Genomic DNA, 26,674 nt, shown 5'->3' with positions numbered 1-26,674 from the left:
TTGGGAATGGGTGGGCTCTGAGGTCCATTCCAGCCCAAACTGTTCGGGGTTTTTTTGGTTCCGTGATCTCACGACAGCTGAGCACTGTGCTGGGAGCTCAGTCTTCTGCTGCAATCAGCAGCCCAATGCCACCAACTCAGCCATGAGGAGGTGGATCTCAGCAAATGGGAGATTCACCTCAGGTTTTTTCTCTGTACCAACTAATGCTTGATGTATTATTTTTAAGAGCTGATGTAGAAATGCTGAGTTGTTTCCCTGCACCAAGAGGTAGCAGTGGGACTGAGGCTGGTTTCTGTCACAGGGTGACGCTGGACAAGCGCAGCACAGTGTCACTGTTTGGTGATGACATCTCTCCCATTGTCATGGATGTGGAGTTCCAGACGAAGGACAGGCTCAGGTTTAAGGTGAGTATTACGGGGACGATGCCGTTACAAGGCCAACCCCGTACCAGCTAACCATCGGCCTTTCCCTGCCCAGGTGTACGACCCCAGCCGGGAACGCTTCGAAGTGCCCCTCAGCATTGATGCCCCAGGGGTGGCTGCTGAGGATGCCAACTATGATGTGGAGTTATCATCTGACTCCTCGCACTTCCGAGTGAAGAGGAAGAGCACCGGCACAGTGCTGTGAGTACAGAGTGCTGCCAGCACCGCGCTCTGGAGGCAGTAGGAGGGACGGGGCAAGTGCTGCTTCCTCAGGTTTTGCTGTGTGACACTGCCTCAAGCACAAACCAGCACAAATCCAGTTGCACTCCTTGAAAATCCTCATTATTAGTAGGGTATCTGCCTGTCTAATGAGTGATTATCCACAGGCACGCAAGAATGATGATCTGTTAAGCCGAATAAGCTTTAAGACTGCTAGTTTCTGGGCACGTGGCTTGAGGCATTGCTGTTCTGAGGTTGTGGAAGTACTGAAGCACTGTTTTCCGAAATATGGGGTGCTGTAATGCATCAGAAGGTGAGCATGAGTTCGTGTGCCGCTCTCCCAGCTGTACACCTGAGAAAGTTGTGTTCTCAGGGGCCCTCAGGCTCCAGCTGCCACTGATTCCAATGGAAGCAGGAGGTGGTGCAGGTGGGTCTGGCCTGCCACACTGTGAGACATCACTTCTGCATCACTCAGATTGGCAGAGCAGAGGCACAGGGCGTTGTAATTTGGGAACGTTTGCATTAGGATCTTGTGAGAGAGGAGCAAATTGTGCTCTGTGGAAGGCTGTGGGTATGGTAGTATTAACACTTCAGTTCAGATCAGCAGCACGTTTTGAGGTGAAGATCCTGACTACACCCACCCCTTGTCCTTGGCACCAACTCTGACAGTGTTGAAGCAGATGAACCCTTTGCAAAGCGCAAGTCCCAAAGGGTCCTTGAGATCCAAGTGGAACCCCAAATATCACAGAATCACAGAATTGTAGGGGTTGGAAGGGACCTCCAGAGATCATCGAGTCCAACCCCCCTGCCAAAGCAGGTTCCCTACAGCAGGTTGCACAGGTAGGCATCCAGGCAGGTCTTGAACATCTCCAGAGAAGGAGACTCCACCACCTCCCTGGGCAGCCTGTTCCAGTGCTCCGTCACCTCACTGTAAAGAAGTTCTTGCACACATTGGTGCAGAACTTCCTATGCTGCAGTTTCCTGCTGTTTCCCCTTGTCCTGTCTCCACTCACCACTGAAAAGAGTCCAGCCAAATATGAACAGAGCAGGTCAGATCACTGTTGTTTGGTTTTTTTTTTTTTTTTCCAGAAGCTCTTTGTTAAACAGATTCAAAAGATAAGCATAATCTATGCATTAAATACAGGGATGGCTTCACATGTGTGATGTGATGCAGCCTCTAGAATGGCTGCAGATGGAACCACTGCACTGGGTTTTAATTAGCTGTCTGTCCTTTTAACTGCAGCCTCATGCCATCTCTTTTTGGGCACTGCAGCCAATGCTGTAAAGTTTTCCTTTTGCAGGTTATTGTAAAGGAATGCATTACGCATTGCACGATAACAAAAATAATTTAATTCCTTGTTAGACTTAACAGCTTTGTGAAAGCAGTGGGCTTAAGCTAAAGACCCAATTTTCCTCTCTTTGTAATGAGAGATTTTGGCAGAAGCTCATTAATTAGAACAGTGAAGGGAGAGGTGCCTGCACAACAACTAGGGCTGGCAGAGAGCTCAGTCCTTGTGGTGACCCCAGGCCACAGGGTTAGCCTCTGAGCATCACTGCTAAGAAAAGATCCTTATCAGCAGAGAGAGGGAGCATTTTGCTTAGAGATGGGAAATTCCGTGCTTCTGGGGGCTTCTGCTTCACTCAAACGGCATTGGTGGTAGTTATAGGCTGAAGGGTCACCCCTGGCAGGGGTGCTGAGTAGCTCAGGCGTACACAGAGAAGAAAAGTGAGGCTGGTGAAGGGGCTGGACCAAGTGAGTTACGAGCAGTGACAGAAGGGCTTGGGGTTGTTTAGTCTGGAAGAAAGGAAGATGAAGGGAGACCTCGTTGCTCCCTACAGCTGCCCAACAGGAGGTTGCAGTGAGGAGGGCATTGGTCTCTTTTCTGTGGTGACAAGCAATAGGATGCAAGGCAATGATCACAAGTTGCCCCAGAAAAGATTTAGAATTTCCTTGTGGGGAGGGGTGGTCAGCTGTTGCAATGGGCTGCCCAGGGAAATGGCAGAATTCCCATCTCTGGAGGTATTTAAGAGATGTGTAGGCATGGCACTGAGGGATGTGGTTCAGAGATGGGCCCCATTAAATCAGGCTGATGATTGGATTTTATGATTTTGAAGGTATTTTTCCATCCCTAAATGATTTTGTAATTCTAAGCTGCAGACGCAGGAGCCGTAGGATGGCAGGACAGCTGGTGGCAAGGTCCCACTCCATCTGCCTGACATAAAAGCCCATCCCAGCTCTGCCACTTGTGCTCCCACTACCTCCTCCTTTGAGGAGCGATTTATCACTGCATCCACAGCACCGCAGAGCAGAGCAGTGGAACCTGGAGTCTGCAGAGATTCCTGGATGTGCTTTACAGGCGTTCCTCCCAGCTGCATATAAGGAGTCTCTGTGATAGCTGAGCCTCCTGAGTGCTGGCTTGAGGAACGCAGGATAAATCCAGTGCTTTGCAATCAATACAAGAGGGGAGAGGAATGAATTATGTCAGGGAAGAGCCATCAGCAGCTGATTGCAAACCTCATGCGGAGTCCAGATCAGGAATAAAAAGCCAAGTACAGCCACATTTTCTGGCAATCAAGGATGGGCTCTGCTTTGCCTGCACAGGGTGAGGATCAGATGGGGTCATGCAGGGAAATGATCCAGGTGCTGCTGGTGGCTCTGGGATGAACAGCTGCTGGTGGGCAGCTCTCCTGCTGCCTTTGTTTCTCTTCCTTGGCTTTCCTCCCTCTTACCTCTCTTCTTCTCATTTACTGCTTTCATTTCTCTGCCCCACTGTTTTTACCCTCTCCTGCATTCCTGCTGTGCCATTAGTGGTGAGGGCATGTCCTCCCTGTGCCAAGAGCAATCAGAAGCTGTGGGAGGGAGAAGAGCCGCCTTTATCTGCCAGGTTGGGTGAGACCTATTCCTATGCAGGTGGCAGATGTTCTCCATCTTGCTGGGGATGCGACCCAAAGCTGCAATAAAATGGAGGGTTACAAGTCCTAGATCTGAACCACGATGCACAGGGACTGGGGCCAGATCTTCTGCCCTGAAGATGAAGCTCCCAAATTTGTGGGAAGGTGAAGTTCCCAAACTTGCTTCTGTTACCTGGGAAAACACCTATCTTGGTGGAGTGGCCCAAACTGGCCAAAAGTTAGCAGTCAGCTTTAGTTGAATAAGCTCTTGCTCATACTATCCTAGCTGATCTTGCAGCTCTGCTGGGAAACTGGGCTGTCATTGGTCAGGGCCCTTTTCAAGTGAAAACAAGAGTGAAAATGCTGGGCTGTAATAAAACAGGTGAGGGAACCGACAGGAGCCTCTGCATTGTTAGCAGCATGCCTTCCCAGGCTGAACGCTCTGCTCTTTTCTGCTCCTGCCACCAACAACAGCAATTGCTGTTGGTGGTGGTATGAGGCATGAGTATGAAGGCTTAAAGAAAGCTCTAATTTCTTTAAGAACAGAGAGTAAAAGGCCAGAAACTGTTTGCTTTAAAGCAGCGAAAAATAACAAAGACATTCTAATTTTGCAGTGTGTGATTCCTCTGTGGGCCTCGTTGCCCCAGGGCTGTGCTGACACGGGAGAGTTAGCAGGATGCGCATTGATGCATAATAGAAAAATCATCAGTACAAAAAAAATGTTTCTGTCTCTGTGTCTCACAACATAAGCTAATTCTATGAAAACAGCCAGAAACTTCCTCTGTAAGCAGATTATTGCAGGGCTGTCTCTTATGCCTCTGTGATACCCAGCACGGGCCATTGCTGAGAGCAGGCTGCAGGAGGAGGGAGTATTGATTCGATTCTGCACTTTAATATCTGTTCTTCAAGTGAATTTTTCTTCATGATGTCATATGAATAATGGAGGACAGAGCATTTTTCCCAAGCCACGTGAAAGCTCCTTCTCTCTATTAAGAGTTAGGAATATTTTGTTTGCACTCGGGAGGACATGGCACAAATAACAAAAATCTAATCAAGATTTTCCTTCGTTTCCAAAAAGGCTGCTGCAGAGTTCAGCTGCTTTTTTTTATTGATTGTGGTAGAAAGCATGGATGCCACTTACCGTGAAGATGTTTTTACATAGGCAAGGCTATTAGAATGATTTATAATGTTATTGTCTTAAGCTGCAGTTTTGCTGAAAGCAACGGGAGCAAATTGTATGTGTCATGGGTAACTTGGATTTGATCCTGCTTTGCAAGAGCCATTATTTTACTCTTCTAATCATTAAGATTTATGCTATGTAGGCGAGAAATATTGCAGGCATATCACTTATTCAAGTGTTTTTTGAAACAAAAATGAAGCATTATATATCCAGCCAATTACAGAAGATGCCCTGATACCATGACGATGAATTCAGTAGAAGAAGAGCAGAGCTATGTCAGTAACAGTAAATATACTCTGCAACTTGTTTTTTAAACTGTCGCATTTGTGGAAGATTTGTTGCTGGCACTGACTTTCTCCTCCTATTCATTAAATCATCTTAAAAGTAAGATAAACATAAAAAATATATATTCTTGGCATACCTTCTGCAGGCCAGTTGGTCTTCCCAGGGTGTGTAGTTAAGAAGCAGTGTGGCTGTTGTGAGACAGTGGAAGCATCTTTCGGAAATCTGAGTGCAGTGGAAAACTGGGGAAGCCTGGGCTCTGCACTGATTCTGCCCAGCAGTGTGAGTGGGGAGAAGCGGGCTGGGTGCATCTGGGCACCTCCTGGATGCAGGGCCTGTGATCCTCAGCCACAAAGATGCTTTCCTGGCTTTATAGCAATAGTATGCCTAAGCTCAGCTGAGAGGCTTGGACCCACTTTTCTGATAGACATCTGCATCTGATAGACATCAGCAGGGACAGGGAGGTGATTGTCCCTCTCTACTCGGCTCTTGTGAGGCCCCATCTGGAGTACTGTGTCCAGGTGTGGAGCCTTCAGTACAAGAAAGACACTGAGATTTTGGAAAGACTCCAGAGGAGGGCGACTAAGATGATCAGGGGGCTGGAGCACCTCCCCTATGAGGACAGGCTGAGGGAGTTGGGCTTGTTCAGCCTGGAGAAGAGAAGGCTGCGGGGTGACCTCATTGCAGCCTATCAATACCTGAAGGGAACCTACACCCAGGAGGGGAGTAAACTCTTCAAAAGGGCCGACAATAGCAGGACTAGGGGAAATGGATCCAAGTTGAAGGAGGGAAGATTTAGGGGGGAAGTTCTTTACAAGGAGAGTGGTTAGGCCCTGGAACGGGCTGCCCAGGGAGGTTGTGGATGCCCCGTCCTTGGACGTGTTCAAGGCCAGGTTGGACGGGGTCCTGGGCAACCTGATCTGAATGTGTGTGTTTGGTGGCTCTGTTAGGCAGGGAGGTTGGAACTACATGATCCTTGAGGTCCCTTCCAACCCAGGTGATTCTGTGATTTTCCACCTTTGTTTCCACATACATATTTATAGCTTTTCACGTGGCTGTGACTTCCAAAGGGTCTGGAGGCCAAGGAAAGCAGATGTTAGAGAGGATGTTCGCACCAAGTGAGACCAGGAGAGGGGTGTTCACAGCTTAAAGCAGTGAGATCGTTTCCCCTTGGGTTCAAGGCAAAAAGAAGGAAAAAATCAGGCCCAGATTAAGACAATTTTGAGTATTCCTTTGTGCATTTCCTAATGAAGTATTGTGTATTTATTCCAAGTCTTGTGGATCTGGAGGTTTTGTAGGGCGTCCCAGCTTGTACCAGCAGCTGTCCAGCTTTGAGAAATGTGACTCAGCCAAACCCTTTAGTCAGGCAAAGAACCTCAGTATCACTGAACGCCTGATGATTCCACTTCTGAAACCATTGCCTTGTAGTCATCTCCCTCCAGTGTTGTGAAAACATTGGTTTCCAGCTCCAGTACAGGCAGAGTTGGATGTTCTACCTGCGCCCTGCCCAACCTCCTCGAGCATAGTGCTGTTGTCCATCACAGCACTGCTACTGTTTGCAAGGCTGCTGGAGATTCTTACACACACGGTGTCATTTCAAGTTCCCCCCCGTTTCCTTCTTTCTGTCTGTTTTTAAGATGCAAGGAGGGGAGGTGGGAGAAACCTAACATTTTCTTTTAGTAACTCCAAGTGCTAGAGGAATGTCAGACATTGTTTTTTCATATAAATGATTGGTCTTTGCCAACAGAATACCAGCAAACGTTACAAGAAAGTAATTGAATAGCCAACCACAATGCATGTAGGGCAGAAGCAGCGCCAGAGAAAAATCTGACCACACTCTCTTTTAAATGGAGAAAACATAATGGTGTCTAGAAAAAATGAGAGAGCCATAACCTGTGGGTTTTTTTTGTTTTTTGTTTTTTGTTTTGTTTTGTTTTGTTTTGTTTTGTGGTTGTTAATGCTGTATTTAGTGTGTGGCGCTGTGTTGGGCAGAGATTGATAGGAGAATCATGTTGATGGAGGACCATGGCTGAAATGGGGCTGCAGGATGGGACCCAGTTCTGGGATCCCATGCAGGCACTGAGCTTATGGCAGTGCCATGGGGGAATGCATGACATGCATTAGGGTCTCTCCATGCCATTGCAGATTTATTGGGGTAGAGGTTTTGTTCACAGGGCTGTGGTTTGCAGCACCTGGTACCTTCCTGCCCAGGAGGGGCTGGCCAAGGGGAAGGAGCACTTCTTAATGCTATGGTAGCACTGTGCTTAGCATGGGAAATTTCAGTGCCACAGTGCAGGTGCCGGAGACATCCAAAGCCTCATGTCCTCTGAACAGACATCACTGAGAGTGCTCAATGAGTCAGGACAGATATTAGAGCTCTTCCCAAAAGCATTTCTGCTCTGGTATCCTTTGCTATGTAGTGCACTCCTCCAGAGTGCAGCCACACAGTGCTGGAGCACAACAGCCTCTCACTGAAAGACCTGTTTTCCAGGGGCTGGGCCTGGTTCTCAGGAATATTTTGGGTGCATTAGCCTTGCTATGAGAAAACAGCTCTATTCAGCACTGTTCATGGATAGAGGAGGTACTGGAAGGGAGGGAGAGCTGTTGCTGTTGAGCAACTAAGACAAAAATTAAATGCAAATCATTATTTTTCTTCCTTGTCAAAAAGGCCATATAGATGTTTTACAGAAGGCACACACCCTTCAGCACAGGTGTGTGACTTAGGGCTCACCTGGATTGCAGCAATGAATCATGCCTACCTTAGGCAAGCAGAGGCAGAGGGTCCCCAAGCTGGTTGGTGGGTTGCAGGCAGGGCAGCGTGGCCTTCACATATTGTGGTGTGTCCTCTGCTATGCCGATTTACTGGTTAATTTGATCAAACATTTAATTTTGTCAAAATCATTGACAAAAGATCATTAAAAGGAGAGTTATACCACTTCTACGCTCTGTCGCTTTGGCTCATTTATTTTAATTAGCTGTAACACATTCATGGTTAAACAAGGCTCGAGAGGGTGCTATCTAAATGCGGTACTCATGGCATACACAGCACCATTAATGAAACACTTCTCCACAGCTTGACTATGCTCTCCCCCATCTAGATTTCTGCTCATTATAGCACTGGAGATAGCAAACAGAATGTAACACCTAATTAAAATGTGAGCCCGTGTCCACAGACGAGTCAATAGAAATAAAGGCACTGGCTGGCGAGAGAAGCAAGGGAAGAGCCATCACAACATAAATATCTCACCGAGCAGAGTCTGAAGGACGCTGTCACTCTGCTGCACTCTGCACTCTGCAAAGTTGAGGTAACAAAAGCATCTGGTCCTCATCCTGCAAAGCGTTAGAAAGTTAAAGCAGATAATGACCAAGTGCCTGTTGTTCTCACTAAGCATTCTGAAGCCCACTGTGTAATAACAATTTTTAGCCTGCCCCATTGGTTGTCATAGAAATAGTGCAAGAAACGACTTATTTTGGTAATAGGATTATAGATAGTGTCTTCTCTTATTTCAGTTCTTTTCGAAATTATACAGAAGCATTTTATTGTATAAGTAGACAAGATGTCTGCAGTCACTGCAAGATTAATTTGATGTGTGTTAAGTACGTTAGAAGCATACATAGAGTTCAATGTTTTTCATATTATTACTCTCCAAAGTACAGAAATATTGTAAATAACTGGACGTGTGCTTAAAATGGTGCGTACCAAGGATGAGCAAACTAACCACATTTCCCTCCATTTGTCCCAGGTGGGACAGTCCCCTGGTTGATCTGTTTTTCTCCAACCAGTATCTTCAGATTACCACAGCTGTGCCATCCACTTCAGTGTACGGGTTTGGTGAGCAGGAGCACGTGTCCTTCAAACACAACATGGACTTTGCTACCTACAGCATGTTCAGCAGGGACCAGGCACCCACGGTAATTCACTTTGGGCGACGCTTTGTCCTGGGCTTGTATCACAAGGCAGCGCTGAGGCAGAGCTCTGCCCAGGGAGTGCATGATAACACTACTGATGGGAGCTGATGGCAAAGACTGAATGCCATGTGTATTGCAGGTGCCATAAGTTTTAATTAAATGGCAAAATCATAAGTCGTTTTGAGGAGAATTTGATGTTTCCCATTCGAGTCTTTCTCATGCTGCAGTACTTATCAGAAAAAGAATGTTTTATGTATCAAAACCTTGGGTCAGGAAAACATTTAATCTTGCTCCCTGATCGATCCCCTTTCACCCAAACAAGTTGGGCTTCAGCAGAATTTATTGAAAGTTTGGCAAAACTGAGGTCAATGGATGATGAATAATTTCACTAGAAGAGCGTGTTTTACCCTTGTCTTTTCAGAGGGGTTAGCAGAATGCGGAAGGTTGTATTAAGAGAGGCTAATAAGAAGAACTGTGTTGAGGCAGAAAAACAGCTCTTGTTCTATCAGTTTGACTTCATGCCATTTTACACGAAAAAAATCTCCAACCTTTTGAAACAAGTCTCTAATTATGAATGAATTGATTTCCTTGTCTTTGAATACATACCTAGATGACCAAAACCATGAAAAATGGCAAAAATTAACTATACCTAATGTGTTACTTTTGTTTCAGCCACTCGCCAACCTCTATGGCGTTCACCCCTTCTATATGTGTGTAGAGGATGACTCCAATGCCCACGGCGTTCTCCTTCTGAATTCCAATGCGCAAGGTAGGAAGATGTACAGATTCCCTATACTGATTGCATATAGACAGGCAGTAAATTAGTAAATGCAAAAAAAAAAAACAAAAAACAAACCAGCTGTTTTGGAAATTGCTTTTTTAATGTGATACAACACAACTGGCTGCTGCATAACTGAGATTCCAGTAATTGCTACAAAGTTTTCAAAGAGATTCCATCAGAATGACTATTAAATGAGGTAAGGCATTTTCAGGGAAAATATATGATTAATTTTTTAAAAAAATAGATGCATATATAGGGAAAGGAGAAGGTGGAATAAATTTCCTCTGGGACTGGAATAACTGAATCAAATCAATTTAGGTTAGTCCTATATTTTGTCTGCAGTGAGTAGTTTTGCGCGTTGCCATGGTCACCTTACTGTGTTAATCCAATAGTATAATTTCAGAAAAGGGGAATCTTCATTCAGTCTATAAAAGCAGCTTCCCCTGGCAGGCAATGACTTCCAATAGGAAGATTAAAATAGCACAGTGGATCATTAAGCACAAGCTTGTCGTTTCTTGCGATATAAATGAAACTGAGACAAATGATTCTGGGCAAACCTATCTGTGTGGGTTTCTGTGATTTATTGCTGCAAGATGCCAATCAGAAGATGCAGACTGCAGAAAGTCTGGACAATTGCTAGCCTATGAACAGGTCCTGTGCGCCCATCAGATCATATGGCAAAGCATCAGGGAATGACCCCCATACACCTCTACCTGGGGGACATATTAATGCTTGGAGGAGACCAGCACACATACTCACTGTGCAAAGTAAGTTAGTCCTGAGTACCTGTTTTTCCTTTTCAGAAGTCTCTCTGAGTCCGAACCCATCCTTAACTTTCCGCACTATTGGAGGGATCCTTGACTTCTATCTCTTCCTTGGTCCAACTCCAGAAAATGTCATTCAGCAATACACAGAGGTTAGTAGGAAGCGCTTAGGGCACGTGGGGCAGTGCCTTGGAACAAGCTCCATCGGTACTGGGTTAGCAGCAGGCAACTCTGCCAAAGCTTGGTCCCACCGCTCATACATAGTGGCAGCTGATGTGGTGAGGAAGGACAAACAGCAGAAACAAAAGTCCTATAAATACATTAGTATTAGAAGAAGACTAAGGAGAGCACAGACTGTTATCAAAAAGAAAATAACACAGGACACTTTGAAATGAATTTTTGCTAAAGCCCCTTCCTGCGCAGCTGTACTCAGCTACTAGGCACAAAACTCGAAGCAGGGGAATAGTAGCAGGCTTCTTGTGATGAGAATGGTGATTGCTTGCTCCTTGTTTCCAATGAGAATACAGTGCTGCCTTAGTCTGCAGAAGATGAACATTTGGAGGCAGAGAAATCATTTTTTTCTATAATAGGAACTGAACACTTGAATCCACCATCCAAGGAGGCTGAGAAGGTGCTCTGTCAGAAGTTGGTAAGAATAAGTTGGCCAACTATTGATCTAGATTTGCCTCAAAGCCAGGCAATTGATGCTGTGGTCCACTTCAGGTGCTCCTCAAGCCTTCCTTTCATTGGTATAATTTTATAATTATACATACTTCTGCTCCATGATTCTAACAGATCGGTACATTGAAAAGTAATATAGAAATGCTGATAGGCAGAGCATTGCTAGGAACTGATCAAAATCCAATGGATATTGTAAACAAAAGCCTTCTTATCAGCATCTGGGCTACGCTGCATTACCACAGCAGAGGTACTTTCCTACTGCTACACTTTGGGATTTTTCCATAAGGGAAAGATAGTTATGTAAATCATTGGATTCTGATTGTGTGGCCCACTCTCACAGCATATGAACCCTATCTATGTGTTCTACTAACCGTCCAAACTTGTGGCTGATAGTATTGTTTTCTCCTTGTTTTTCACTTGGTATTCAGCTGAGGGAGGTGAACAGATTTTCCAACCCTTTCCCCTTTGTTGTCTTCTTGATTTGCATGAATCAGAGAGCTTATGAGAGGAGGAAACAATAATGAAGAGCTTAGTCTGCTCTATTAATGTGATTAAAGCAGCTTTTTTTTTCCTCTTAGTCTAAATCATTCATCTTTTTTTTTTTCTTTTTTGTTTTTTTTTTTTTCCTCCTTCATTTGCATGCATAGGAAAGGCCCTCATGGTTGTTTCGATCTGGTTCAACTTCTTTACTCTGGGTATTCTGGAGCTTCCAAAGGCTTCTTGGTGACAGTGACAGGGAGCTGTCTGGCAGCAGTCTGACTGCTAGAGGGCAGGATGAGGGATACTGGGGATGATTTGAGTCACTCTCCCCTGATCTGACACTGATTTTTACAAAACGTGTGGGCACCTCATATTTTAGAGCTCTTGGGTGAAAGTGGCCGAAGTTTCAAACCCTGCTTGAAGAGGCTTCAGTGCAAAAGGGTGGCCTGTATCTCTCCTGCTCTGCCACAGAATTGGGAGAAGGAAGCATTAAAAGGATGCTGAGCACAGATGGGAATGTTTGGGAGCTTTATCTCTGCTTGCCTACGGAGGTGTAGAATGAACTTCAAAGGCATCAAACCTGTGCTTGCCACCCGTTCATTCTGGACAAATTAGTCTGTGTTTCACTAATGAAAACTCATGTATTGGTATTTGGGAGCAGGGATGTGGAAAAACCTTATTTACTCCTGTCTCACAGAGTACAGCATAACTATTTGTTTTTCAGTTGCTCAGTATTTTCCAAAGAACTGAGAATACATGGGGAAATTGCTGGTTCAGGAGTGTGTAAGCAGTGGGAGCTACCTTGCTCCCATGAGCACCTCATGGCAGGTGACATGCTCCTCCTGGTCACCAAATACAAGTGGTGCATTAACTGGGCCCTTCACAGAAACACTGTCTTGGAACCAAGCTCTTTACGTAAAGAAAGCAGCATTTTGCCCTTGCTGGTTGTTTAAAGCCTCTGTACCCTATGCCTACCCTAACCTGGCTCCTTCTCTCAGAAGTCTGCAGCTCCCAACCCCTCTGCACATCTTTCCACCCTGCAGTTCCAATGTCATAGATCAACCAGAAAGCTGGTTTTTGTACTTCCACATTGGTGATCGAGCATTAAAAGCCAAGAGATCCATCCACACGGACAGAGTTGTGATCTCTGTGCTGAAAGTTCCTATTTCAGGGGCATCACTGCACAGAGGTGAGAACCATCCCGTTTCTTTTGTTTTGCTGGTGTTTGAAGGCAGTGTTTCTGTGGCTTAGCAGGTGGCCAACAACTGAAAATAAAATGAGAGACTACTCCCTCCCCACCTGGGGAGTGCTGGCAGCTCACTTTCCACCCCTGCCTCTCTGGAAATGCAGCTGGAGCAGAGAAAATAAGGAGAAGGGAGCTGGTGGGTATTTCCTAACTAGAATGTCACGCACCAGGACAAAAAATCCCCTGCTCTGTATTCTCTGAGCTCGTGTTCGCCTGTCTGGGGAATCCTGAAGAATGCATGGTAGCAATTTCACAGTGAAATAATAACTTCTTCAGTAAACATTCTGAAATTCCCAGATCACAAATGTTGCAATTAGCATATTTGTCTCTAGGGTAATGATTTGGCTTTTATGTGCAAGATATGTGGGAAGGTGGAAGAGACAGAAAAGACTATTTTTCAATTATGTTTTCTCTCACAATAAGAGGACTTGACCAGGGAAGGAGAGGGGTTGGAAGGGAGGAGTGTGGCTGATGCCTGTAAGGCAGCTCTCAGCAGCCCCCCCATCTGTCCCTGGGGCAAAGAAGGATGGCAGTGAAGGCCATGCTAATCTGCTTCAAGCTGGCTTCAAGGGTGACTGAGGCAGTGGGAAATCAGCGAGTGGAAAGCAGGATCCCTGCTGTGTCTTGTGAGGAACAGATCAAGAGAGTTCATGAATTGGGCTCCAGAACATAGCCTGCCAGCATCACTGAACTCTGCAGCAGTGATGGTGACTATCAGGTGTGTGTTGAGCATGGTGTAATGGGAAGAAGAAACCTCCGTACCAGTGCTTCTGGTCCTTCCCATCCTTGAGCCTGGCCATGAGGGGCACGGCTCCCAGCAAATTAGAGCTGGTCCTGCCACAGTTAAATATATCTATTTGATGGTAATCACACTTTTCTCCTACTGCAGAAGAGGTTTGGTGTGCAGAACAGTTATAGTAATCTCACTTATTATGGCAAATGCCCCAAATCTGTGGGAGGATGGGAAGAAGCAGTGATGGGCTGAAGAGATGAGCCCAGCTGGGACTTTGCAACCAAAGGCCATATTGGATCATGGGTGTCAAATGCACCAGTGTCAGCTCAGGATGGAGTAAAAGTGCACAGCAGTAAAACATGAGTTCCTAACAGAGCATAGTGCATGACTCCCAACTCTGTTTTAAGAGCAAAGTGCTGCTTTACTTCCTCCTCTCAGACCTGTGGGACAGTTCTGGGGGAAAGAACTTCAGGAGCAATCCAGCCCAGCCACCTACTTGAGTGGTAGCACAGGGACCCGCTTTTTATTGTTTGACATTTATAATTTAGTTCACATCATCATCCACTTGAGATGCCCATGGTAATAATGTCATCTGTCCAACAGCCCAACACAGGGAGAGGGAATGCTGTTCACCTGCTTCCTGGTCACAGCTTTCAGCTGCTTGCTGAGCTTTGTTCTCATTGAGAAGTACATTCAGGAGACCTCCCAGATGTATCTGCTCTCAGGTGCATCTGAGAAAAGTTCAAAAATTACATAAGGCTAAGTTATGCAAACCCGGGTAAACTGACAGTGAACCTATTAAACAACGGTTAGTTATTTATGAACCAAGTGCAGGAGGAATGGAGGAATGTTGGTATTGAAAATAAGATCTATTTTTCTACTTCTGCACTACTGTATCCTTCTTTTTTTTTTTTTCTCTTTTCTCAGTCTGGATCCTCCATATGTTTGCTGTTTCTGCATTTCTCATGTTTTCCTCCTTCAGTTCCCCTGCTATACCTCATTTACCTTTTCTGATTCTTCGCAAGTCAGTTTTGCCTATCAGATTTTCTGTGCACTGCATTTTATGTTCATTTGTATGCAGAATGCAATCTATATGAATTAACTAGATCCTAAATATGTATCAAATCCAACACAACTTTCAGGTTTGCAGAATCGCATCTCTGCCCCTGCCAATCCATCTGCACGTAGGTACCATATGCCACTTACTTTATCAGGAAGCTTCAGGGGGATCCATTAGAGAGAGTCCGCAGCATAATTAGAAGAAAGAACATTTGTTTTCCCAGCTGCCCTGTTTTCATCCTTCCTCTTCAAATGTTCTGTTCATTTCAATTACGCTTACCATAGCTGCTCCAGCCTGGCCAACCTGGGGAACTAATTGCTTTAAAAGTTAATATCTTGCTTGCAAGGTGGATTTTCTTCCATTTGTTCAACTGTAATCCTGAGCTCCTCAAGGGATGCTGTCACAAAATATTGCCTTGCCTCAGGGCAGCTCTGAGGTCTGCAGAGCCATGGCACAGAGCGCAGCCAACCCACAGCATTCCCCAGTGCTGGGGACAAGGCAGTGTCCCAGGGGAAGGCCCTGCCTGGTGCCTTGATGGCCCCAGCCTCACCTCGGCCTCGCTGCCATCCACCAGGCACTCAGTGCAGCACACAGGGTGGAAATTAATCCCCGTTCATTTATGGAATTTGGCATGGGTGATGTCCCAAGTTCATCAGCATGTGTACCAGCAGTGTCCCGTGTCCAGGAAAGACCTGGGGCATTGTAGGCTTCCTCCCTCGCAGCCAGCTCAGAGGATGACCTTGGTGCTGGTCCCTGTGCCATGCAGGCATCTTGCCAGGGCACCGGGCTCTGCATCCAGCAGCAGGATTAATATTTATCAGCTGTTTCTCCATCTTCTTTTTATCCTAGGGAAGAAGCCTGTACACAAATGGTTTTGTTTCATCAGGGAGTTCTTTTGTTTTGTTCTGTTTTTTTAACCTTTATTGGAGAGGTCACACTCTGTTTACTGCAGAGAAAACACAGGCAGACTGTGCAGCTGCTTTTGGAGCACAAATGGTGTGGTTCACAGAGACCATCTTGCAGCGTATCTGGGCTAAAACAAGCTCTGCTTCCTCCTTGGATGAATTTGTCTGTGATATGGTGAGTGCAGTTGTGATAGAGGAGCAAACTTGCCCTGAAGGTGCTGTGCTGGACACCACAGCACTATGCTGCAGGTGCCCAGGGGATAATCCCGAGCCATTGCTCCTGCCCAGCTCCCCACAGGAAACCCTAGCAGAGCTGGAGGGATGGCCTGCAGGATCATGTGCAACTGGGGAGATTGCACTTTGGTGGAGGTCTCTGCCCTCGGGTGTCCCCTATATGTGATTTGAGGCCATATTCCTTTGTCCAGGGCCTCTCATGGCAATGGTGCAGTACCAAGCTGCTGGTAGTCGTGTTTACTTCTTCTCTTGGCTTCATCTCCAGCTTCACATAGGAGGTAAGGAGGCTGAAAAGGGTTAAATCTGGTGGAATGGGATGAGGAACAAGTACATGAGGGGTACAGTGCTCAACCAGCCCATCCTTGCTGGAAGGATTCAAACCATTAACCCCCAGATGTTCTGGCCTCCTACAGCTTGCCATAGGTGAGAAATCCCAATCAGTGAAAATGTACTGTGCAGACAAATCTGTCATGCTGTCATCATGAATGTGTGAAGTTGACCTGTCTGTACACAACCCATCATCTGTTTGTGGACAAGCAAGTGACCCTGCGAGTTCCCCTGTGAAGTGCTCAGAGGCATTAAAACACCCTCTGCTTTTCCTCCATCTGTTTTTCTGTCCACTGCAGTTTGCAATTCCCGTCACCTCTACAGTCTGTGACATCTTCTGGAGCAATTTTAAGTCCAGCATTACTGTCCCTGGTTAGATTCTGTTCAAATTCATGAAGGAAGAAATACCTCTATGCACTGAAATATCTGGAGGGCTTAGCCATGCAACTGATAGGAAGTGCCAGGAGTGTATTCTTTTATCTAATTAAAGTTGATGGATTTTAGCTGTCAATATTCAAGTTTAATTGTTTCCACTTCCTAGCATAATTAGGTATGGAGATTTATAAGGAAACAAGGGAGGAATGGTTATGTAGCCAAAGGGAGTCAATAGCTGTGACTGATTAACAATCATGGGTTCTTACTAGATAGTAGACTTTCATGTGTTGCCTGCAAGGGTCTTAGAATTACTGAACAAAACCTAATTTCATGGGATCTAACTGTTTAAAATGGGAATGTGGATTTTGAAATATCTCCCCCAGAAAACAGCAGTGTATAGCAATGAGACGAGGGAGGGTTTCAACATCTTTCTCAAAGTGACCTACAGTTGTTGTTTGCTGCCCCAGCAGCTTCCCTGGCAAGCAGACCAGGACATCTCACACTCCCCTGCTTGCAAACAAGTTTCCTCATGCAATTTGCAGCTGAATTACACGGAGCAGGTTGAAATCAAATATTTATAAAGTAATGCTTAACTCACAACTGTGTTTCAGTTGAGAATTTTGATAGAGCAAATGGTAACTCTGACCTTGAGGGGGTTTGGTGACACCTGGCAACACACTGCTGTGGGCCAGCAATATCAACAGTCAGTCATGAGCAACTGGATTTCATCAGGGAGGTGTGCAAATATGATTAAAACTTCAGACAGCTCAAATAAACATCAGATGAATTAGTTCAGCTGGATATGGCAAGAGAAATCAGCAAACCTGACAGGTGTGCAATGCTGGAGATTTGCCTTTTGTTGACCAAAGGGTTAGGTCCACCAGGAGAAACTGTTTTAAAGCCCGTGTTAAAGCAAAGCATATTGTATGTTTTACAATGAAGGATGTGCTGCAGTGAGTTGTCTGAGAAAGTAAGGGGTATTTCAAGTGCGTGTGATACTTGTATTCTGACCCTTGTGGCTTAAATGAGCTGAGAGCCTCTCCTGGCCTTTCAGGATGATTTGTCTCCCTAAAATCTTCACCTCACCATTTGAACTTCTGTATTCCTCATTCCTTCTCTAGGCCATTGGACGCCCACACATGCCTGCCTACTGGTCTCTGGGATTTCATCTGTCCCGGTGGGGTTATGCCAGCCTCGATGTCGTAAAGGAAACTGCCAAACGCATGCATCACTACGACATCCCCTTTGTAAGCATGAATTTTTCTCCATATGTGCTCGTTTTGAAATCTGAAATGAGATGAATAAAATTATATTAGAGGAAATGTGATTATCCCATGAAGAGAACTGTCGAACAAAAGGATGCTCATAATCTTATGTAGTGGTTTCACAAGTCAATTCTGTGCAATATCTTTACATAGCTTTACAAAGCTCAAAAGAATGTTTAGAAGTGGCTTTAAACATGAGATTTAAGTGCTGCATTGCAGGCAGGTTGGGCTTGGGTGTGCTTTAACGCTGTGACAGCAATTTATTGGTGTGTGGCAGTACAAGGTGCTGGCATTTTAAACACAAACTATGGCAGAGCTGATGCATATCACTGCCAAGTAGTTGCTAAGCTAGGACTTCCATGCATCCATTCTGCCCACTGCTGCCACATAAACTTACAGGGACTGAATTTGGCCTCAGTCGTTTACGGTTATTATAATCAATCTCTTAGGTCTCATTTCATAGGTTAATTCCTCCCTAGGAACACGGTTGCACCCATTCTGATTTTCTGTTTAAAATACATCAATGTTTGCTTTTAAAATGCTTAGGATGTCCAGCATTTCGATATCGACTACATGGATCGTCGCCTGGACTTCACGTATGACAAAACGAATTATGCAGGTCTGCCAGAGTACATCAAAGAGCTGAAGACAGCAGGAATGCACAGTGTCATTATTCTGGTAAATTGAAAATGTCGCTAATTATTTTTCCATTTATAAGAACTATTTGCATCATAGTGCTCATAGCAGTATCCAGGTGCTAACGCATGCATGCTGTTGTGGAACATCTTCTATTTTTGTCATTTATTGAGAAGAGCTGAACAATTTCAGCAGCCGTCACATTTAAATGTGCTGCATTTATCAGATACCTGTGTGTGCCAGTATTATCTCTTTACCATAACATCAATTTTCTTTCATTTTTTCCACTCACCTAAGAAAAAAAATTGCTTCTTTTCAGGTCTGAGTTGAGATAGCATTGCTGTAATGCAGTTCTTTTTCTGATAATGAGCAAATGAGTTTAACATGCAGACAGAAATAGCTGAATAGTGGAAAAGATCTACTCACAGTCAATCTGGGGAGCTAGTAACTATAAATCATGTTGTCTTATGGTTTTTTTTCATCTGAATTAATGTAAGAGAAATTTGTTTGCACAAAAAATTGTGGGAAACGTATGCTAAACCTTTAACCAATATTGATGTACAGAATCACAAAGTGGTTGAGGGTGGAAGGAACCTATGGAGGTCATCCAGTGCAAGGCCCAGCTCAAACAAGGACACCTAGAGCTGGTTGCCCAGGATTATGTCCAGATGGCCTTTGGTCGTCCCCAGGGAGGAAAACACAAAAGAATTCATTTGAGCAGAAGTGAAAATCAGATATTTCTATTTTCCCTTGTCAAATTTTCCTGCAAGATTGCCATCTCCCCCCAGCAGTCCCCATACATGTCCTTGCACTGACATTACTTTTCTCCACAGAGAAGACAGTGGTGGTACGGAAGCTAGTGGCAAGTAAATTAAATAATAGTCTTTGATGAGTCCATAAGAATTGCTCTGCAGGGCCCTACTGCAGCACAGTACTGTACAGCCTGGCTAAGGCAGGGGTGGTGGCATGACCTCCCATTTCTGTGATGGGAAAGTGCAGGGATGCTAAGACCCAGAGAAAGGAGCAAGTGGGCACAAAGTGCTGCTAAAGAGAACAGTCATAATCTATTCACTGTGATCACAAGGGGCAGGATTAGGGGGAAAAAAGTGCCTTAAATTGCAGTTATAAATAAATAAACACACATATAATATATAATCAGGTTGAGGTGACCCACAGGAGACAATGACCTTGCAGGGACATCTCCTAAATGATCAGCTTATACCTTTCATTAGGTTCTTACATAGCTCAAATTGCCAGTTTCACATCCTGCTGTTTGTGTTCTTGATATACTTATTTGCAGAAGCTTATTCTCCCTCAGCCCTTTTTCACTAGTTTAAATTAACAAAGGTATTTTACTCCCTTTTAATGGGGGTGTGAGCTTCAGATCTCTTTGTAGTGGCTCTCCCTCACAGATGCCCCAGTTTGAATGCAATCTGTCTAGTAAATACCTGGATTTCACAGTCTCCAGACAATGTTCCCCCGGTGTTTGGAGAATGGCAGTAATATTCCCTTAATTCTATAAAAAAAATGCCTCATATGACACAGATCTGCATCACTTTTGCCTCCATTATATTGGTGACTCATCCTTGTAAAGTTACCAGTTAATCCAGATGAATTGAGAAGGGGCAGACCACAGATGTTTGAGCTCTAAGCTGATCCAGCCTTTTTAAAATAAGTCATATTTCTTCCTTGATCAATGGCGGTGTCTTCAAAGGCTTGAGGAATAATATACTGAACAGCAGAGTCCAAATCTGTGGGATAATGCCTTTTTCATGGTTGATGGTATGTTAAATCTTTCCTGAAGCTAAGGTAACTGGGAGCTTCCACAGTTTCTCAATTTAAAAATGACATTCTTCTTCAAATAGCAAGTCAGAAGTGTCTCCCTGGTCTTATTTCTCTTCCAAAATCTGTTGGGAAATTTAGCATACTGCTGGGGATGGGCCAAACAGTACCTCAAATATCCATGGCAGTGTTTTCTCCTTTTAAAACAGTTACTAGATTCCTTGGCAATGTAACAGGCCTGCTCTGTACTTACGATTGACTTAATTTTTAACTTTTTGCACTATAATTGCACTCACAGACAGGAATTTTAAACAAAAACACACTGAGAGCTCACCTACATTTTGGTAATGGAAATAGCAGCCTTTATGGTGGGACTGTTTGCCAGCAATTCAAATGTACATATCCTTACCTGTCCCAGTGCTACTGCATCTGTAAATTGTGAGAAGTACCAGGGTGCAGCAGTAAAACTTCCATTCTTGGAGGAAGCTTCTGTCCTTGGAGGTCCAAGGCACAGTTCTTAAACAGTAACAATATTAAGTCACTCTGATGGAGAGCAATTTCAAGAAAAAATTAGCCCCAAATTAACTTGATACATCGTTATAAATAGCTAACCCATCTGAACTTGAGCACATACACAGACAGGAATGAGTGCTCTTTCCAATTGCTTTGCAGTTTGCACTCCCTCCATCTTTCAACACCTCTCTAAAGATCACTTAGCCTCTTACAGGTCTAACATTTAAACACTACCTGCTTATTTATTGAGTTATCTTTAGTTTATGAGACATGAATATAGAGTAAAGCACTGAGTTTGGGGTAGCTCTTCCTGTACGCACTCTCATCCTTTGGTAAATACATGGTAATCACACCTTTCTCATCAAAGTTAGGATGTCTCCAATAGTTTTGCACTTTCTGCTGTGTAGGAAGCTACAAGGGTGAAGTCACATTATAATGGGTGAGGTACATTTTCTTCTTACTGGTGAGCTTCAACAACGCTTTCAAAGCACTTCTTGAACTTGCTGGAGCAGGGCAAGTAGCTGTTGCTGTATAAATCTATCTCAGTAGTTAGGCAGATACAAGGAATATAGCAACCATTCTTCAATTATGCAATAAGCCCATGTGAATACTAAGAGGTTCCCCTTCCCCCTCTCCACTAACCTGTAAACAAGGACTGTTTTGTGCTCCATCTCTTTAGATACGCTTGTGAGAAAAACCATAGGCAAGATCCAGTTTGCTGTCCATTTCTGAAAATCTCCTGGGAAGTACAGGTTACACTGCTAGTGACATTTTCTACCTCTCCTTTATTATATACAACTGCTACTATTTCTGCAAAATTTTGGCTGTTATTTTTGTTAGTGATTTCCATCATTCCCATACGTTGAGTCAGGAGCTGGAACAATATGAAAAGTTTTGTTCCCAAATGAGAGCCATTCTAACCTCAATCAAGATGAGTATAATCCAGTCTGATACAGAAAGAATTATCTTCTGTTTAGATCCCCTTGAGTAGTGACAGTAATGGGTAAGTTGCCCAAGTGCAGCAGGCTGTTGGCTACCTCACGTTGATTTCAGGAGATGTGCTCTGATTGTTGTCACTTCATGTCAAGTAAAATCTCCAGTGAAAGGGCTGTGAATGGATTCTGCACATCTCTATTTGGTGTGCAGCTGGTGCCTCACCATCTAGAAGCCCAGTCCCATTTCATTCAGTGCTGAGAGCTCTCTATGTTTATGGTCACTCTGGTAGCAGTGCGGCCCCTCAGCAATTCTCTCTCCTGCTGTCTTTGAGAAGCAACCTCCACGTAAGGGAGATTTTGCAGGAGTGTCAGTATTTTGTCATCATTACTGTGCTGAATAAGGTGCATACTTCAGCTGTGACTTATTCTGAATCAGAACAAATGTATTGTTTAGAAACAAAGAAGAGTTCTGAAAGTAAAAAAAAAATATTAGAATGGAAAATTATAAACATTATTACTGAAGAGGAGCTCTAATTAAATACCTTGCATACCTTCCATTAAAACACTAAAAAACGAAAACAGCTAGAGATGACATGAGTGAGAATTTCTTCTTTTTTTAGAAAAGAAGTCAGTGCAAACATGATTATGATTCAAAACAAGACTTAATAGCTTTAACATTTTAAAATCTAGCTCCATGAGCTGTAGAGGCTAAAATTTCCAGAAATGAGTTTTTATGGATGTGAGTTAAAATCTATATTTGAGGTCACAGGTGAAATTGTGCTGGTCTCGGTAAGTGCTAGGGGACCCACAGGTTTCAGAGCAGCCAGTCAGAGGTTGCTCATGGTTGTTCAGCATCTCCTCTTTAAGAGCTGATAAAAGATGAGTTAGGGAAGATTTAACAGATATGAACCTTCCTTCTCCCATAAACAACCAATGGAATGCAAAACTAGGACTGGGAGAGTTTATTTCTCTTTAGGACATAGATAAACCTGCATAATATATTAGATTTATGCACAGGAATAACCTTTCAGCTGAACGATACCAGAAGTTTGGATTAGGAGTAGCTAATTAAGCTGATTTCTTCCAACCTTCAAGTCTCTTGAGAGCCATATTTTCCACAATAATAAGATAATTACTGCAGATGGACAGTTTTCTCTTTTCCAAAACTGAACTATTCAATAAGTTAAAAACACTGTAGGCTTTTTACACTCTTTAATTATGGAAGTGATGTTGGAGCTACGTAGTTAAAGCTGAACTTTATTTTGCAGTTAAGGTGAGGGTTTAGCAGGGGCTTTTGTTTTTGACACATGGAAGAGTACAATTTCCTCACCAGGCTACAGCTGTTGTAGGGCGTACAAGTAAATCAGGCAATTAATTTAGGCACTAAAATGAGTTTTAAAGCATGCCCTTAAAGGATATTGCCATTTGAGATCGTATATTCTTTGTCCTTCAGTTTTGTATTTAAACTCCAATAACTTTTTAATTAAAATTCCTTTGTATTATTGCTCAAGGAAGGATTGTTTCAGTTGCATTTCTACCTCTTGTGTGTAGTAACTGAAAGTTTTTTTTTGCCTTAAGCAGAGCTTGAGGGGATAACATTTTCTAAGAGAAAAGGGAAGAATTCCCTTCTAAAATGGCTGCAAACTTCCTTCATTCTAAATAATACAAAGCAGATAGCTGTTCCCAATTAGGGGTATTCTGCTAAGCACACTAACCTCCTTTTATTCCCACTTGGCTGGTGAGCGGAGTTCTTCACAGGCATCTCAGAGTATTCCTACTATTATTACTTACTGGTATGGCAGGCCACCATCCTACCCAGGCACAGTTCAGGCCTCCTTTCAATGAGCTAGATGGCCATAGATGGCCATCCTGGGGCAGAGAAACTGGCTGTGTCTCTGTAACGGGCAGCAGTGGGAGTTGGTGATTACTCTTGGGCCATGATGGGGGCAGAAGGCATGATCTGCAGGATGTAAGCTGCTGGTGATTTCACACCTGTTGGGAACAGAGAAGTTTGGCCACTTGATGTAGAGGATTTGGGCTATTTTGCACCGGGTTGACATAAAACAACCACAGTTGACACTGGGTCTGAAGAAATATCTAACAAGGTTGGATGTGTCCCAACTTCAAGTTCTTTGAGATATTCTAGGTGTTCCAAAGTTAAGATGCTGAAGTTGGATAAGCTGATATGGGAGTTTTCTTGGAGGGAATCCAGAGATGCCAAGTTTTGTGACCTCAGAAGGGAGGAAAATAAAATTTGGTGCCTCTTCAAAATTTGTTGAATATAGTCTCATAAAAATAAGCATGAAGGTGCTTATTAATTTCACTTAATTTTGGTCTTACACAAGAAATATCAGCAACTCTTTAATGATTTTTTCTAAAGTATTACGTGCTCTCTGCTCTTACTAAATTTTAACGCTTTTTTCTTCCAACATTTTTGCAGTGTGTATTAATAACATCAAATTGTTCTGAAATGTAGAAGTAGAGAAAGTAACCATTGTCTCTGGGATAAATCAAGTATAACCACTGTTTTCAGGATCCATTTATAAGCAAGGATGAAGAACCAGGTACTTACAGGCCATATGACCTCGGACAGGAAATGGGAGTCTGGATAAACAACTCCGATGGTGTAACTCCTGCTATTGGAAAGGTCAGTCTATTAAATTCTCTTATGTGCTGAATCTACTATTGCTTCAAAGTGTTAAAGAAGATGTATAGCAGAAATGAAAAAGTATCTGCACATTTGTACCTATGTACTCTAGTCCTTGCCTCCTGGATACTCAGTGTTTCCTGACTACACCAACCCCAGAACAGTGGAATGGTGGACCCAATTGTGTCTGGAGTTTAAGGATGTCCTTGACTACGATGGGATCTGGATTGTAAGTCTGATTATATTTGCCTTCCCTTCTTTTCAAAACAGAAAACATGGCTTTTGACATGTCTTACTCTTTTTATTAAAGGATATGAATGAACCATCCAATGACTTAACAGGACAACTTCCTGGATGTGCTGCTAATGATATCAATAATCCTCCTTACATTCCTAGTGAGTAAAGCTTTTTTGCAAATCTCTTTCATAAACTCTTAGGAAAATTTTCTTTCTTCTCTTTTGCCAAGAGCAGTACTACAGATTCCTTCAGGACACAATTGGCTCAGCTTTAGCAGAGTATCAAAAATACCTTCTTTGGTCACCAGAGCAGCTTCGCAACAGAGTCTGGCCTTCCCTGACATTCTCTGAACAACAGCTCTTTTCCATAGAAAGGGCAAAATAACTGTAGACTCAGATGGAGATTTATGGAAGGAGTAACCACCCTGTCTTGCCACAAATGCTGTGGGACCCAGGGCTGGGCAGTCCCTGGCTTTTCTACAACTCTACAACAGAAAAGGTTGCATATCCCTGATAGCTTAATTATTTTTTCTTCCAGGAAAAAAAAAATAAAAATCAGTCCTTTATTAGACAAGATCTACAGGCTAAAATTAAATTTTAAAATGCCCAGGCCTATGGGACTCTGTTAAGAAGGGGAACACCTCTTCCATAGCTGAAACAATGGCATGCTCATTCTCCCCCTGGAAGCCCTGAGTGTTTATAATTAGTGACAGTGCTCCTCGCTTGAATCCAGCCAATGTTTCCCTAAGAAAGCCCTGCTGCCTGATCAAGGCTGAAGTACAACAGGAAACTGGGACATAAATGATGTATTGACAATGAAATATTGGAAATGTCCTTTTTTCTTCTTCAGTCTGTTGTAATATCATGTGAATTCTTCCTTTTATTTATTAAAGCTCATTTCTCTTCACTCAGTGTACAAGAGAAACTTAAATATAACAAAAGCATGACATAAAATAATAAAAATATCGTAAATTATTGAAACCAGGAGCAGAACTTTAAAATACAATTTAGATGTTTGTTCCCTTTTGGGGGTCATTTTGTTGTAACGACCGTATTTCAGCTCTGTGGGTCTTGATCAACTCCTCTTGTGCAAATGCACTTCCTTCTTTTTGCAGTTCACAGTGTTGGCCTTCGTTCTGCAGACAGAAGTCTGAGGAATTTATTCCAAAGTGTGGGAGAGCTGTTACCCAATGTTTCCTATCAATATTTAAGTGTTTCTTATTGTCTTCCACTTTTTGCCAACACTGTGTGTGCCCACAGTTGTCCGCACCTGTCTGAAGCAGGTGTACGGTGATGGGGCCTGGGCAGCTCAGTCCAACAAGAAGTTAAGATCTCCCTATGCAGGGCTTTTGGAGCTCACTGTTGTGGTGGGCACCTGAGCCTGCAGCAGTCCCACTCTCAGTGTCTCAGGTGTTTGGAAAGGCAGCCTTCTGTTTCCTTTCCCATATCATAACCACAATCACCTGGACCCATGGTTTGACCTTCTAAAAACAGAAGTCCTTCAAATCAACTTTCTATAAAACACTTTACAGTGGAGATTAATGTGCAATCTATTACTGAAGCAGAATGAAAAGTATTCAGAATAGGAATGAAACACAAGGTTATGATATTACGTGGCAGCATTTGCTTTCATATCCCACCTCGTTCTACAGGGTTCATAACTGGGTGTCACTGGGGCATTAAGTGCAACTTTTCCCAGAACATCAGTGTATTCTTTAATGTTGTTCCAGATAAGGTTTCTTGGAAATTAACTACAAATTAAAGTATTTCTGATACAGATCAGCCACACTGGAGCCCTTTTTTCTAAAGATCCAAAGAGGAGGATTCCAGCATTGGTGGCCCAGCAGAGCAGACAGGCTAATGGGGTTTCAGATGCAGAGAAATGCACTTTGTAGTAAAGAACTGCAAACGTACAGTGAAGTGTGATTTGGCATTGAAGTTTCCTGCTCATTGATAGATATTTACAATAATGCTTGCACTCACTTAAGCAAACAAAGGAGGTCTATTTGTCAGCCTCTTTTTTATTTATTTGGGGGTTAGAGGATTTTGTAACACTAGCAACTCCATCTCTAAAAATAAATCCACTGTATAACCCAAATGTCTGACCTGCCCAATTCCTGCTGAATTGCATATGGCATTTTCAGGGAGGCTACCTGCAGAGGATGAGAAT

The 26,674-nt window shown here is 43.6% G+C and overlaps 1 protein-coding gene across 1 annotated transcript in view; it reads left to right on the top strand.

Annotated features, from left to right (window-relative positions):
* The first annotated feature begins 929 nt into the window (after window positions 1–929).
* Window positions 930–26,674, top strand: part of LOC128079499 (sucrase-isomaltase, intestinal-like) — a 47,199-nt gene continuing 21,454 nt past the window's right edge. The window contains exons 1-11 of the mRNA XM_052680787.1: window positions 930–1,068; window positions 7,664–7,706; window positions 8,739–8,907; window positions 8,980–8,982; window positions 9,577–9,673; window positions 10,489–10,601; window positions 17,612–17,737; window positions 18,302–18,433; window positions 24,155–24,268; window positions 24,381–24,497; window positions 24,579–24,663. Coding sequence (XP_052536747.1) covers window positions 930–1,068; window positions 7,664–7,706; window positions 8,739–8,907; window positions 8,980–8,982; window positions 9,577–9,673; window positions 10,489–10,601; window positions 17,612–17,737; window positions 18,302–18,433; window positions 24,155–24,268; window positions 24,381–24,497; window positions 24,579–24,663 — 1,138 coding nt within the window. The remainder of the gene's footprint in view (window positions 1,069–7,663; window positions 7,707–8,738; window positions 8,908–8,979; window positions 8,983–9,576; window positions 9,674–10,488; window positions 10,602–17,611; window positions 17,738–18,301; window positions 18,434–24,154; window positions 24,269–24,380; window positions 24,498–24,578; window positions 24,664–26,674) is intronic.

This window comes from Tympanuchus pallidicinctus, unplaced genomic scaffold (genome assembly GCF_026119805.1).
Source record: "Tympanuchus pallidicinctus isolate F22 unplaced genomic scaffold, pur_lepc_1.0 scaffold19, whole genome shotgun sequence".
Lineage (NCBI taxonomy): Eukaryota > Metazoa > Chordata > Aves > Galliformes > Phasianidae > Tympanuchus > Tympanuchus pallidicinctus.
This window is presented reverse-complemented; position numbering and strand designations above follow the sequence as displayed.